Raw genomic sequence first — 14,543 nt, 5'->3', positions numbered from 1 at the left:
GTTTATTTATTATTTAACACGAAAATAGGCACGAAGCTCTGCAGAACATTAGCAAACCAATAATGCATCGAAGTTTCTAGATAGTTTCTAGACACAGAACTGAAATGATTTCGGTTATAATTAAAATACATAAATAATTATATTTTAACAAATTTAATATGCGATGCGCGTTGTATTTACGTTAATTAACATGCTAACTTTTATGGTGATACTTGTTCAACCTTAGCCAGCGATATTCAGAATATTAGAATGCTATCTTGTTCATAAACAACCAGCAGGCGCTAGAGTCATAGGTAAGGTGTCTGTGTACCAATGAGCTTCTTCTTCTTAAGTTGCTAGTACCTAAGTGTTGATAAAAAGAAACGAATTTAAAGTGCAATTATTTATACTATTTATTGGGCAGAAAACTATTTAACTATTTACATAAAACATTTTAAATAGTAATAATCACATTTTCAATCGCAACTTAAATATCTTCTTTAATAAAAATTAATTCATTGACATCGAAATAATCAGATTTGAAATGAATGTTGCTTTAATAATGATAAACCTGCTACATATAAAGAGTTAAAATGAAAACCAACATCACTTTTTATTTAATTTAGCCAATCACTTTCTCTGAATAAATTTTCTTAAAATTTTTTTAAGCATTAGGGAATATTGATCTGACATACTATAATACAAGAGTTTATATTTTATGCTTGAATATGAATGTTTCCACAAAAGTTTCATACTCAGAATCAACACTTCAATGTCAACAAAATTATGAATTAAGTTTTAAAAGCGAAAGACTTAAAGCATTGCCATCACCATACCGTTGGTTTCAAAATTGTAAGCTTTTTTTCATTGTCGACAAATAGCTCCAACCAGTGTCGCCCACTTATGCAGTCATTTTAATTATGCCCCTAAACATTTGTTAAATATAATAATTTGAAATGCCTTACCTTGTGTACTGACGATGAATGCTATGTAAAACAATATTTTTTTCAACAGTCTTTAGGTAATAGTATGAAATTTTCCTTGATATCCTATTATTTAAACCTGATCTGGAACCAATTAAAATCTTTTTGAAAATACAGTTTAACTCTTATTGTATTTTAGTAAAACTAAAAAACCATAATAGCAATAGTTTTATTTTAGATAGTGCAGGTAGCTGTGTGAATTTGCAGTTTTGTTGTATGGCACAAATTCGCAACTCTTTGACACTGTCGAAGATTTCAAAACGAACTTATATGCCACGCTAAGAGTCATTCTTTGCATGTTGCTGCGCATCATTCCATACTTGCACAGCGTAATCAGCATGAAATCGCACGGCGAACGTACTGCCTAAAGTAGTTTCTCAGCTTCTATTACAGTTCTCTTTAAACATGAGGAATATTGTACTATTCTTATTGATTGATTGATTGATTGATGCACATGCATATGCAACTCGAGTGTAAAACAAAGAATTGCTTTTAAGCCAGTGTCAAATTGAAGATCGGTTGGTACAATTTGGAAAAAGGACAGCTTAAAAATGTATCCAGGGTTATGGCGGATTCGAACTCACTACACAGCGTTTAGCGAAATGGCAAAATTACTCAACCAGGGATGCTCCTGCTCTCTGCTAATCAAAAACTGAAGACAGAACTCTTTAGTAATTATAGTATTTTGTTTTACTGAACCCTTGGACTTCTGATAAGTGAAGGTAGCTTTGTGAATTTGCTTTTGTTAGTTTTTAAAGTTTATTTTAACTTAAGTACATCAAACAATTTTCAATTTCATAAGATTCAATAGAAAAGTTAAAATAGAGATGGAATTATTTTAAAGTCCAATTGTCTTAGCACAGAACAGTTATTATTTTTTTACAGATCGTGTATACGAAACACAAAATTATACAATGATAGCACATATGACTCACTGTCTATTCAAAAATCTTCCTCTAGAAGCGTAAAGAGAAAATTTAGTTTATCTCTCTATTGATAAAATAAAATAAACTTTAAAACTGCGATCGTGAATAATTTTACATTTGTCAGATCTAAAATGGAAAAAGAAAGAGTGCAAGAGAAAGTGGGATAAAATGTCAATAATAGAAGTTTATTACAAGAAAATGTTATGCATACATTTATATTTAGATATGGAAAAAATATTAATGCATTCTTTTTTTTTAGTCATCTAGAAAAATGTAATTTTTAGAATTTCATTTTTATTTTGTGCCTGTTAAATTTCTTTCTTCAGAAAAGTTTTCAATTTTGATTGATCTCGAATTCTGTTTTTAATCTTCAAGAACTGATTTAAACATGCATTATTATCAACTTGCATTGCATCAACTTACATCAACATTTCAAACTTGCAATGTAATCGTTGTACATACGTAGTACTCTAGGGGAGCTTTTAAAATGCTATAGCAAGTAGGAAAGTGGTCAAAATTTTGATTGATAAATTCCCAACGAGTTTACAACATGACAATTTTTGTTATATTATGTAGCTGCCAGGAAATTATTGTTTCTCGAATTAATGAAACGTGCGTTCTTCGATAAATATTTGAGTTTTTCAGCTTGACAAAAAGTAGTTGAAATTTCGATTGCAAGATTCCACTCTTAACGGCACCAATAAGAGTTGATAAAAATGCTATATCAAATAATAATTAAGTAATTGTATGACGTATAAAGATGTATTCTACTTAATTGAAATATTTTTGTACCTCATATTTTCTACATATCACAAGAATTTTAAAAACAATTTGTTATCAAACTTGGAAACCCAGCCTAATTAGATACATGAGAATATTGCATATTTCGTATACATAACATTAATTATTTTAAAAAAAGTGAACATTTCAATAAATAAATATTCTATTGATAACTATTTTATGAAACCCAATGCTCTACATATTATAAATTTTAAAATACAATTAGAAATGCATTTATAAAAAATAAACTCCAACTTAATTAACAACATCATCAATAGATTGTATTTGCTATTTTATCCGTATAAGTAACATTTTTAATTACTTCAGAAGTTAAACATATAATCTCAAAACTAACATTTTAAAAAATCAATGAGCTACTGATAACAATCTTCAGCGTATGACAAGATACGAAAAATCCTTACAAAAAAGTTATCAAAGTTGAAACTCTTATCAAATTAACTCCGTCATAAATATTGTATTTCTTGTGTTGTTCATTATCATATTATTAATTACTTCAAGAGTGTAAATATATAATCTGAAATTTGCGTTTTACAAAATCAATATTCTACTACTTGAGTCTTTAATAAAACTTCAATTTATCTCTGTCCAAAATATCTACTTAATTTGCATAGAAACCTCTTTAGGTTTAGAGAAGCGCTGGTATGAAAGCTTCTATTCTAAATATTTCTTTGGCATAGTTTCAAATCCTTTGAGCTAAAGTTTTAAACCTCTGTTTGTATTTAATTAGCTTTCCTTTTAAGAATATTCTCTTAATAATACGTGTAATTAACTATGTTTCGTAATTCAGTTCATGATTTCAAAACTCGTAATTTATAACATTTAATTTAATCTATAGTAGTTAACATTACTTGAGGAGCAATGGGCAAAAGTTTTAAAATAATAATCTCAGCGATTTAACTATTTTGTTTGCAAGTAATGTTTAAAAAAATTTTAAGAGTTAAAATAAGGGAATTTAAATTCTAAGAAACAATGATTGTTTGAGTTTAAAGCTAAGTTTTTTGCATATAACTCATTACTCTGAAACAAAAGCTTAATCTTATACCAAAAAAGCATAGTATTTTTTCATCCTTAACTAATATAAATAACGATACTTATAATATATTGTCTGACCATAGATATCCGGACACTAGCCTAAAGCATCATTTTTATGGCTTGGCACGGATTCCATAGTTCCTGTGGTTTGTAAAAGGAACATTAAGATGTATATGATCAATCTGGAAAATGCAGCTCTCGAAACTTTATAAAAATAATTTGGCTGAAGCCCATTTTTTCCTAAAAGGACAATAGCTCCCTTCACTTATCAAGAATTGAACAGCTGTGAGTTGACGGGATGCGTGGTCAAAAACTAGACTGACTTTCTCAGAGTCTCGATCTAAGCCCCATTGACCATTTCTTGGATAAATTAGAGCGCAGATTATGTAGTTAGCCGAAGTGACCATAATCATTGGTAAAACTCTCTGCAGTTGTGATGGACGCCTGGAAGTCAATTCCCATTGCCATTGCCACCTATCAAAATCTAGAGGAAAATCTCCTCGGATATAGCGAAGTCATAACACATTATCTATCCAAAGGTATCCGACACCCACCTGAAGCATCATGGTGTGAGGGTGTTTTATTTGATTTAGCCAGGGTTTCTTAATTCTTGTGGTTGGTAACAGGATCTCTGAAATGTATGCTGACATTCTGAGAAATGCTGTTTTCCCAACTTTATTTCAATATTATGGGGAAAGCCAATTTCTCTTCCAACAAGAAAACTACTCCAATCACTGATCGAGAGCCGCGATGGCTCAGGGGATAGAGCGTTCGCCTTCCAATGAGGTGAACCGGGGTTCGATCCCAGAGATGGCTGGTCGATACGAATTCCACATCCAGATTGCACCAACCACAGTGCTAACGTGAAATATCCTCAGTGGTAGACGGATCATGGGTTAGAGTCCCCTTTCCGTCAGGCTAACCATCAGGTTCTCGGGGTGTTTCTCTCCATGTAACGCAAATAGGGGTTAGTTCCATCAAAAAGTCCTCTACGAAGGCAATTTTCTCCCAGTACTTGATTCAGGAGTTCCCTTGTCTTCGGGATCGGGTTCAAAATTACAAGGCTACGGAATTGAACATTAGTAGTCGTAAGCCCAATAATTAGGTCGGCTGTTCAACGACGGTTGCAAAATAAAATAAAATCACTAATCGAGATCTGAGCAGACTGAACTTGACGAAATGTATGTTCAAGAACTGGATTGGCTTTCTCAGAGCTTCAATCTCGGTTCTCTTAGGAAAATCTTTAGGATCAATTCTTAAACGTACGACATCTTTGGAAAACATAGCCGAACAAAGTGACTCTCCTCATTGGCAGAACTCACTTCAATTATGATGAACGTCTGGAAGTCAATTCTTGTGGCCAACTATTAAAAGTTAGTGAAAAGTCACCCAGACATATTCAAACTGACGTCATCGGCCAGCTGAATCAGTTCACTGAGTGTCTGGATATTTTTGTCCAGATAGCCTATTTAAAAACAATAAAAATATAAGATGTTTCATTTTATCAATCAATCTTACTTTTTCGTGTTTTAAACGCTTTTTTTCAAAAATGTGCCAAATTTAGTAAAATCCATGTAAATAATTAATATTTCCTTTTTACTTTTAGCACATTTCAACAAAATTAGATAACAGTTAATTTAAAAATTTCTAGTAATTAAATCTACATTAAAACCATTAGACAATAAATAATTACATTGCCCACCCCAGGGCTGGGATAGCCTGGTTGGTAGGGCACTCGGCCCATGCCCAAGAAGTCGTGGGTTCGATCCCTGCTGGTCGAAGACATGGTGTGTACTAAATGGTGACTGGTGCACGTTAAATCTGTCGAAATTCGAAGCCCCCCATGTTCCCATAACAAATCAGTGCCTCTGGGGTTACTGACTTGGAGATTGATTGTTCTCTGATTCAGTTCAAAATTACGATCTGTGGATGAGTGAATGGATGTATGAATGGGTCCACTCTATAAACGGGTGTGGCAAAAGTCGAATTTTTGGCCATAGATGGCGGCACTGGACAACAGGAACAATCGCCCCCCTCTTTGCCTTAATAGCATACGTCCACAACATTTCCACCCCACAAGGTTTACTTTTCCTTAAATTAGAAAAAAAAAAAATTTTTAATCTCGTTACATGTAATGAAATTAAAAGTACTCGATCAGAAAGAAAATTAAAAGCAAAATTTAAGAGTTGTCTTAAATTTCGATCGTTATAACAAAGTTTATTCATAATGTGTAAAAATATTGAAGTATTTTAAAAGAAAAAGAAAGAAACTTTGGCATAACTTCTTTGCGAACACAGAAATGAGATATCGATATTCAAGTGACATCATTTCTGGTTTTGACATTGATCTTTTTCTGTGCAAGACTTTAATATTTCTTTTGAGTTCCATGATCCTTTAAAAGTCAAGCTCGCGAAGAAAAAAATACTTTTTTGTCAACCATAAACTTACGAGGTGTGATCCCAGTCCATCTATCAGAAATGTCAGCGATGTAAATGGGTTATTTCTCTCTTTATGTGCCCTTTCACAACTGGATTTACAGAAATGAGGTTAGAAAATACCCTTTCCTGTCTTGAAATCCTAATTTTAAATTCAAATCGTCTCTCGCAAAAGATTTGAAAACCAAGACTGGAATATCTTGGGCTGAAAAAGATCATTTATGATTTTGCTTTTCAAAGCTTTGGTGGAATTATTGATATATGCAAATAAAAAATGTTCGAATGCGAGAAATATTTATGAAGGGTGATAAGGAATTGTTCTTGAATATTTTTAAGATCGAAATTTAGATTTGAGTGCAATTTCAGTTCTTTTAAATATAAGAGTTTGCTGTCTCTCTCTCTCTCTCTCTCTCTCTCTCTCTCTCTCTCTCTCTCTCTCTCTCTCTCTCTCTCTCTCTCTCTCTCTCTCTACGATAAATGAGTTCTGAGGTTGTTCTTAAACAAGCTTAAAATATGCATTACTATAAATAAATTAAAATATTGGAATTGATGCATCGCATTTTAATAAAATTTCCCCAATTAACTCTAAAAATCCTTTTATTTATTTATTTATTTAATTTTTTTTTTCTTTTGAAATTTAATAACTCATTTTTGTGTCTGTTAAAAGGAAATCTTGCAATCAATCCTTTCCGTCTGGCTAGAATGCTCTTATTCTAATTTAGCTTCATACTCGATGTACAATGCAGTTTTCTGACTAATATAAGCAAATTTAAGAGTCATTATATCGTCAAATTAAATTTATCATCAATCAAAATTTCGACCATTTAAAGGTTAGCTTGAAGAGTTGAATTTTAGAATAGATTGAAATGCTACCCTGGATTACAATGCAAGTTCTCATCATTTTTTGAATGTTCCAAGCTACATTTAGTGCGATACCACTGCCAAATTTAGTCATACCCTTTTAAGAATAAGCCCATGTCCGAGAGTTCGTGGGTTCGAACCCCGCCGGCCGATGACTCCCCGTGTAGTTGGTGACTGATGCACGTTAAATCTGTCGAATCTCAAAGTCCTCCATGTTCCCATAACAAATGAATACCTCTGGGGGTACTGGATTGGAGACCGATCGTTCTCTCATTCAGGTCAAAATTACGATCTGTGGATGAATGAATGGATGTATGAATGGGTCCGCCTTATAAAACAGGTGTGACGTATGATGTGGCAGAAGTCGAATTCTTGGCCATAGATGGCGCCACTGAGAAACAAGAATCGCACACTCTGCCTTAAATTCGCTCGGTTTCACCACGCAGGCTTGCCCGTGTGACAAGTGGCATTAGAACCAACCAACCAAGAATAGCAAGGACTTGAAAAGTATATCAGAAGTTGCTTGCTGCTGAATGAGAGGATTCTGATGATGCAGCACATTTTTTAGTAGTTTTTTGATCGTTAAAAATAAAACTTATCGTCATAATATTTGCAGTTTGAGTTATACCATCAAAAAAAATTTGTTTAGCTACGGTGCCCGACCTGTAGCTACTCTTCTTTGATTTTTAATCATTATTAGCATTTGATTATTAGCACTAGATTTTAATAACACGTTTTGAATCTTCATATGACCATTTGAAAAATTATCATGAATAAATATTTTTATTAGTTTCCGACTAGGTAAAGTGATTAAATTTCAACTCAAGTTTTATGTCTGACAAAAATTAAAGTTTCAATAGTTTTTTAGCCGCTACAAAAAAAATAATAACTGTCACCAAGAAGATTTCACAATCAATCAATCGAAATTCTTACCTTTTTCCAACTAGCGAAATAGCTGAACTTGCAACTGCATCTCGATGCTTGGTTGCAATTCGAGTTTCAATCGTTCGAGAATAATTTATCGTCATGTAGACAAATTGAAGTCAAGTTACCGTTAATAGAAATTTCGACCAGATTGAGTGATTACATCTTAATCAGAGTTCGTGTGCGATAATTGGGTCTCTGTGTTCTGTATATGAAGCAATTTTATTGTTTCCCGAGATCTGCAGACAAAACTCATTGCCCTGTTATCGTGAACCTGTTACCGTATTTGTGACATTGAGTCACCAAATCTTAATTTTTCTGTTGGGATTGTGACCTAGAAATTAGGCCGACACCCCTGAACCCTCTACTGTGACGCCTCACTGTCTGCCGACCTTTACGCCTTTGACCTTCGGCGGCCTTTGATGTCAACACATGTTTTTAGTTACTGTACGGTCGCCGTTAGTGTTTAATTATGCTTAAATTTAAGGGGTTAGTCAACTCACTTCAATTCTCTCCTTAAGCAATTTTAGTGTCATTTTTTTAGGGAGTTTAACTTCCACTTCCGGTCGTTTATATAAATACCGCCCATTTTTGGGAGCGGGTAGCATTCGATATTTTGATCCTTTCATAATCTACGATCCTTTAACAGGGATTTTTAATTTTCACCCCCTCCCTCTCTTTGAGAGACGGAGTTTATTTTTGTTTAAATACATGGCGGTCATATTTCTCCGACCCACCTGTGGATGCCTTTTACGGGCTGTGATTGTTTGTTTTTCCCTCGCCATGAACTAAGTGGCTGTTCGATACTCTGATTTTTCTCAGTCACCTCGCTCGCGTAGTGAGCGTTTATTTTGCTTCGTTTTTCTCTCTGTTTGAGGGACGGAACTTCACTCCTTTCTTAATGGCGTAACACCTGCCCGCCGACTCCTCAAGGATGCAGTTTTTCGACAAGAACGAAAATCAATCACCATCTTAAATTTTTTGGATCGCCTTTCCAGAAGCGACATGTTTATTTGTCGACTGCTACTACTGCCAGCCGCCACTGATGCTACTACTAATAGATGAAAAAATGATCCCCAGAAATCTTATCTGCCATTGTTAAAATATATGCCTTGTGACCCTAACTGGACATGCTTGTGATTCTGCTGCCCCAACGATTTTATTGAAAAGAAGTGATCCACATTAATAAACTACCAAAAATCTGAACTCTGGACTTTTCCTTGTGTCTTTTTAAAATTATTGCAGCTAAGCCAAATTTGTTTGATGTCTCCTTTTCTCCAGTGGAGTGACATGAAATTAAATTCATTACCTGCAACTGGAAAATCATTCAATGATGTTGTACAATATAGAAAGAAAAGCATTTATTTGTTAAATACGTCAATCTAAAGTGATAAAATGGCAAAAAAATTCTGTCTGTGACTTGCAAATAATTCAATAATCAATATTTTTTTTATAGAAAATTCAAAAGTATACGATATTATCATTTGATAATAATGCTTCAGCAATAATTTAATTTCCCAAGATTTAAAAAGAAATTAAACAAATAATTAAAAGCCTATCATTTTTAAAATATAATTAAATTAGAGAGACTTAAAGTTTGGGGAATCATAAATTAGATTCTGCCATCTAGAAAAGGTAATTAGCATTTTAAAAACAATAAAGGGAATACAAATTTGGATAGTATTTCAATTTCTATACCCCCAAAGATATTAAAATTTCGGTTATATAACATTCTTAATTTGCATACGAGACAAAAGCAACCTCAGGAAAAATTGATTAGACAATTTTTGGAAAAGTTATTCCATGAAATCTAATTAAAATTGTTTTCATTCCGAAAAAGTAATTCCTTCTATCCTACTTAGAGATTTATTAATAATAGAAGTCAAATAAATTTGTTTAGAAATGTTTGTGCATGTTTTCTTTTTCTAATTTCTCAGAGTCGAACCTTTGGCAATCCAAACCACTTTCCTCCAAATTCCTCTATTAACTGAAGTTAATTCTAAAAATGTTGTTTTTTCACACTCTTGGTTTTTTTTCTTGTTTCTTTGTTTAAGTTAGTGATTGCCTTGTGATAATTTATCGCCACAATACTCGAAACCTGTTCTCCTATTCATTGAATACGGTGTATAAATTCTAAGGAATTTCATTTTAGACAATAATATATTAAAAAGGTTTTAATTAAGCACAGATCGGTGGTTCAAATTAATTAACAAAACATATTATTTTAAAAACAAAACAAACTTTAATAGATTATGGTGTGAAGATACGAAGATAGTCAGTATTATAAGGGCTGACATTTCCCCTTCAACATTCATCTAATCAAATCAAAATTATAATGACACACAAAGAAAAATATGTAATTAAATTAATGGGAGAGCGCCATCTCGTGGCATTCCGCGACACTCCCCACCAAATATAAATAATTTAAAATTTACAAAATAGTAAACAATTTACCAGACTTGACATTTCAGCTTCTCTGGATATATAAAATAATCATTCATTAAAAAAAGTACAACATAAGAAAGAATTACAAATATATTAAAAAGTTCCACACACACAAAAAAATTTTTTCAATTACTAATTTCCATATTATATAAAAACTGAATAGGCCTTCTAATAATTCCAGTTCGAGTTTTTATTGAACAAGAACGGACCTTGCCATCCCTTCCATGAAAAACTTCAGTTATTCTGCCCAATGACCACATGTTTCTAGGATAAAGTTCCTCGTGAATTAGCACTATGTCATTAGGTTTAAACTCTTTTACATTCGAGACCTTTTGGCTCGTGTTAGCTGGTCTTAAATTTAACAAGTAACCTTTTCGCCAACATTTCCAAAAATGATTCAACAGATTCTGTTGATGTTTAAATTTTTTTCACAATTGATTCTCTCGATCCCAATAGATCGACCTTAGAAATTCTGGTAGGAGGGAGGGATAGCAAGCGTTTACCTACTAAAAAATGAGCTGGAGTGAGTGGAGATGGTTCTGAGGGGTCAGTATATAAATAAGTGATGGGTCTGGAATTCATCATGGCTTCTATCTCGACAAACACTGTTTCGAGTTCGACGAGAGAGAGCGATGATCGACCAACAATTTTTCTGAGCGTAATTTTGATAGTTTTTATCATCCTCTCCCAGAATCCTCCCCACCATGCTCCACGCTCAACAATAAATTTCCACTGAATGTTGTGAGCAGAAAATAAGTTTTTAACAGATGGATCTGAAATACATTTCCATAATTTTTGAAGTTCAGTATCTGCTCGTTTGAATGATTTTCCATTATCAGAATATATTGTTGAACATAATCCTCGACGAGATATAAATCGCCGAAAGGCTAACAGGAATGATTCTGTGTTCAGGGAATGTACAAGTTCTAAATGTACAGCGCGTGTGACGGCGCAGGTGAACAAAAGCAAATAATGTTTATTCTTGTTTTCGTTGGAAAAAAAGGGACCTGCATAGTCACATCCCGTTATAGCAAACGGTGGTGATTCCAGAATGCGATCTGGAGGAAATGGAGCCACATCTTGTTCTCCATGACGAGCACTATATCTCTTGCAAATGATACATCTACCAAGTAGAGATTTGATTCTTCGTCTCCCTTTTATGATCCAAAATTTTTCCCGCACTTGAGTTAGTGTTGAGTCTACTCCCGAGTGCAAGACCTGTTCATGGGCATTGAGAATCACCAGTTCTGCATAACGACACTTGGACGGTAGTATCCATGGATGTTTAGTGGATTCTAAGCAGTCAGCAAATTGTATCCTGCCTCTTAGTCGCAAGAGACCATCTTCATCGAGTTCTGGATACAATGAGTAAATATTCGATGTTTTGTCCATAGCTCTTTGATGAGTCAAATCTGAAATTTCTTTATGAAAATAGTTCATTTGAGTATTTTTTACCCAAAACCTTTCAGCAGTCTTTTATTCAAAAGCAGTCAATGGTCCATGATATTTTTCAGACGAAGGATTGGAATTATGGACAAATCTGTGCACCCATGCTGTTATACGATGGACTTTACTTAACTCGCTATATTTATTTAAATCAAGTAATTGGTGAGAGTTCTGCAAATTATCTTCACCTGTAGCAGTTTGAAACACATTGAGGTGTTTTCTCATTTCATTGTTTACCAATTGTTCGTCAGGCACAACAATTGACCCTTTGGGCCACGATATTTCATTCTCGAGAAGCCAACTTGGCCCGTTTTGCCACAACGAACTGTTGAAAATTGTTTCCGCTCGTTCCCCTCTAGACAAAAGGTCAGCGGGGTTTTCACTGCCACTACAATGATGCCACTGATTGGGATCGCAAATGTTTTTAATTTCCGCTACGCGGTTGGCAACAAACGGCTTCCATACATTCGGAGATTTCCTTATCCAACATAACGTGATCATAGAGTCACACCAAAAATGTATATTGTCACATAGCTTAGGGAGAATGGATTTAAGATACTTTGCCAATTTGGCTGCAGCAACAGCTCCCATTAACTCACATCTAGGAAGAGACAGCGATTTTAGAGGAGCGACCCTGCCTTTTGCCATTATAAAGCTAGTTTTAATTTCTCCAGTTTCATCTATATATCGAAAATAAGCTACGGCTCCGAACGCTCTGGGGGTGGCATCGCAAAATATATGTGCAGTCAGTTGTGTATAATTGGTGCTCTGGAAGAATTTCCTCGGAAATTCTGGATTTTTCAAATATTTGGTTTCAGAGCACCACTCCATCCATCTTTTATTTAAATCAGGAGGAAAGATTGTATCCCAGTCTAAACCTAACAGCCAGGAGTCTTGTAGTATGATTTTAACTCTAACAATGAAAGGTTGTAAGTAGCCAACAGGATCAAATATTTTAGCTACTGATCTTAACACAGTTCTTTTCGTCTTACCTTCACTAATTTCAATTGATTCCTTAAGAGAATCAAAATTTAGTTTGACTAAGTCATTTTTGGGATCCCGTATCATGCCCAAAAATTTAGTTTCTTTATCAAAATCATCTGACCTCTAATTTTTGCCATTATCCATTTCTTATTTAATTCCTCTGAATTTGTTTTCAATTTCCTTAAATTCATACCCGCATCCTCAAAAATATTTACTGCATCTACAGACAATCGGTATGCATCCTCTACAGTTTTTCCTCCATGATAAAGATCATCTACATAAAGGGACGAATTAAGCATTTCAAAACATTCAGGTTTTTCCCTCTTATATTTTTTGATATGATATTTAATCGTAGCTGCTAAAATAAAGGGACTAATTACTGTACCGAATGGGGCCCTGCACATGCGCAGAATACTGTTAGATTCATTATTATCCCCAAACCAAGGAAACTAAAATAATCTCTATCCTCCTCAGCAATCCCAATTTTTAGAAAAGCTTTTTCCAAATCTCCACAAAAGCTCACCTCTGGTTCGCGAAATTTTAAAATTACATCAAGAACTTTAGGGTTCAAATTTGGGCCAGTTTCGAGACATTCATTTAAAGATTTATAATTTTCCTGTTTCGAGGAGCAATCGAAAACGATTCTGCATTGTGAAGTCTCACTTTTTTCGGGCAAAACTTCCCTGTGCGGCATAAAATACTGCGAAGCATTAATGTCACTTGTACATTTTTCAACTATATCTTCCCGCAACTGCTCTTCAATAATTTCCCGATATTTTTTCATGATTTCTGGCTTTTTTTTGTAATCTTTGCTTTAAAAATTTAAAACGCCTACTAGCAACATTAAAATTATTTCCTAATTCCTCAGTATTAGATATCCACAATAATTTACATTCGTATCGGCCGTTTACAAACCGTAAATCCTTTTCAAATAAGTCTATTAAATTATTTTCGCTTTGCTTACATTCATTATATTCCTCATTTATGCCCATTGAGTCAAGTTCCCAGAACACGTGAAGATCATTTAATGTTGTGGTATTTCCCACGACTATCGATAAATGTTTTGATTCGTTTTGATTTATTATATTTCTTTCCGAACCTACCAAGAGCCATCCAAACAAAGAATTTATGGCTTGCAGATGTCTGTTTATTCTCCGCCGAGAACTTAAAACTATATCCCAAAACTTATCGGCGCCAATTAATATTCCTACTCGAGTCATTTCTTCCTTGTTTACATTTAATTCAGCCGGCGACATACCTAAACTTTTCATTTTCTCAATTGCGTTATGGGTGGGGCTTTTTATTTGGCAAGCGGTTATCATGTTAGTGACTAAGCATTCGACTTTTATTTTATTTTTTCCAGTCCTGTCTTTTAATTCTATTGTGACTACAGGATAATTCTTTATTATTGGTTTTAAAGCTCCAAACGCAAAAACTGACAACTTTTCATTTCGAATAGGTTTTAATTTTAAGGATTCCGCTAAGCTATCTAAAATGAAGCATTTTTCACTTCCTTGATCGAGAATCAGTCTCGTTACTTCAGTTTTGTTTTCATTACAAGCCAAAACTGTACACGTTTGTAGCAAAGTACTTTTTGAAACAGAGATATTACAATGAGAAATTAAAGCGTTAGAGTTAATATTTGATACAGACGGTTCATTATTTGAATGGGAAACAATTGATATATCATATTTTCAAATACATTTTGTTCCGGACATTTTTTTTCA

The 14,543-nt window shown here is 33.8% G+C and overlaps 3 protein-coding genes across 3 annotated transcripts in view; all 3 read right to left on the bottom strand.

The window, feature by feature from the left end:
* The window catches only part of LOC139425804 (uncharacterized), a 62,969-nt gene extending 54,924 nt beyond the window's left edge, over positions 1-8,045 (bottom strand). Inside the window, exons 1-2 of the mRNA XM_087162163.1 lie at positions 7,951-8,045; positions 4,045-4,165 (exon numbers count right to left, since the gene is read on the bottom strand). Of these exons, the coding sequence (XP_087018289.1) occupies positions 4,045-4,165; positions 7,951-8,045 (216 nt within the window). The remainder of the gene's footprint in view (positions 1-4,044; positions 4,166-7,950) is intronic.
* A 2,758-nt stretch (positions 8,046-10,803) lies between these two features.
* LOC107447283 (uncharacterized) lies at positions 10,804-11,826 on the bottom strand. Its single transcript, XM_016062159.2, has one exon. The coding sequence runs from the start codon at positions 11,824-11,826 to the stop codon at positions 10,804-10,806; it is 1,023 nt and encodes a 340-aa protein (XP_015917645.2).
* A 36-nt stretch (positions 11,827-11,862) lies between these two features.
* On the bottom strand, positions 11,863-12,900 carry LOC139425805 (uncharacterized). The gene has a single exon (XM_071181763.1). The coding sequence runs from the start codon at positions 12,898-12,900 to the stop codon at positions 11,863-11,865; it is 1,038 nt and encodes a 345-aa protein (XP_071037864.1).
* Between the last annotated feature and the right edge of the window lie 1,643 nt (positions 12,901-14,543).

This window comes from Parasteatoda tepidariorum, chromosome 4, assembly GCF_982258835.1.
Source record: "Parasteatoda tepidariorum strain Cologne lab strain chromosome 4, Ptep-v5.0, whole genome shotgun sequence".
In the NCBI taxonomy this organism is placed as follows: domain Eukaryota; kingdom Metazoa; phylum Arthropoda; class Arachnida; order Araneae; family Theridiidae; genus Parasteatoda; species Parasteatoda tepidariorum.
Note: the sequence above shows the minus strand (reverse complement) of the source record. Positions and strands in the feature narration are given on the sequence as shown.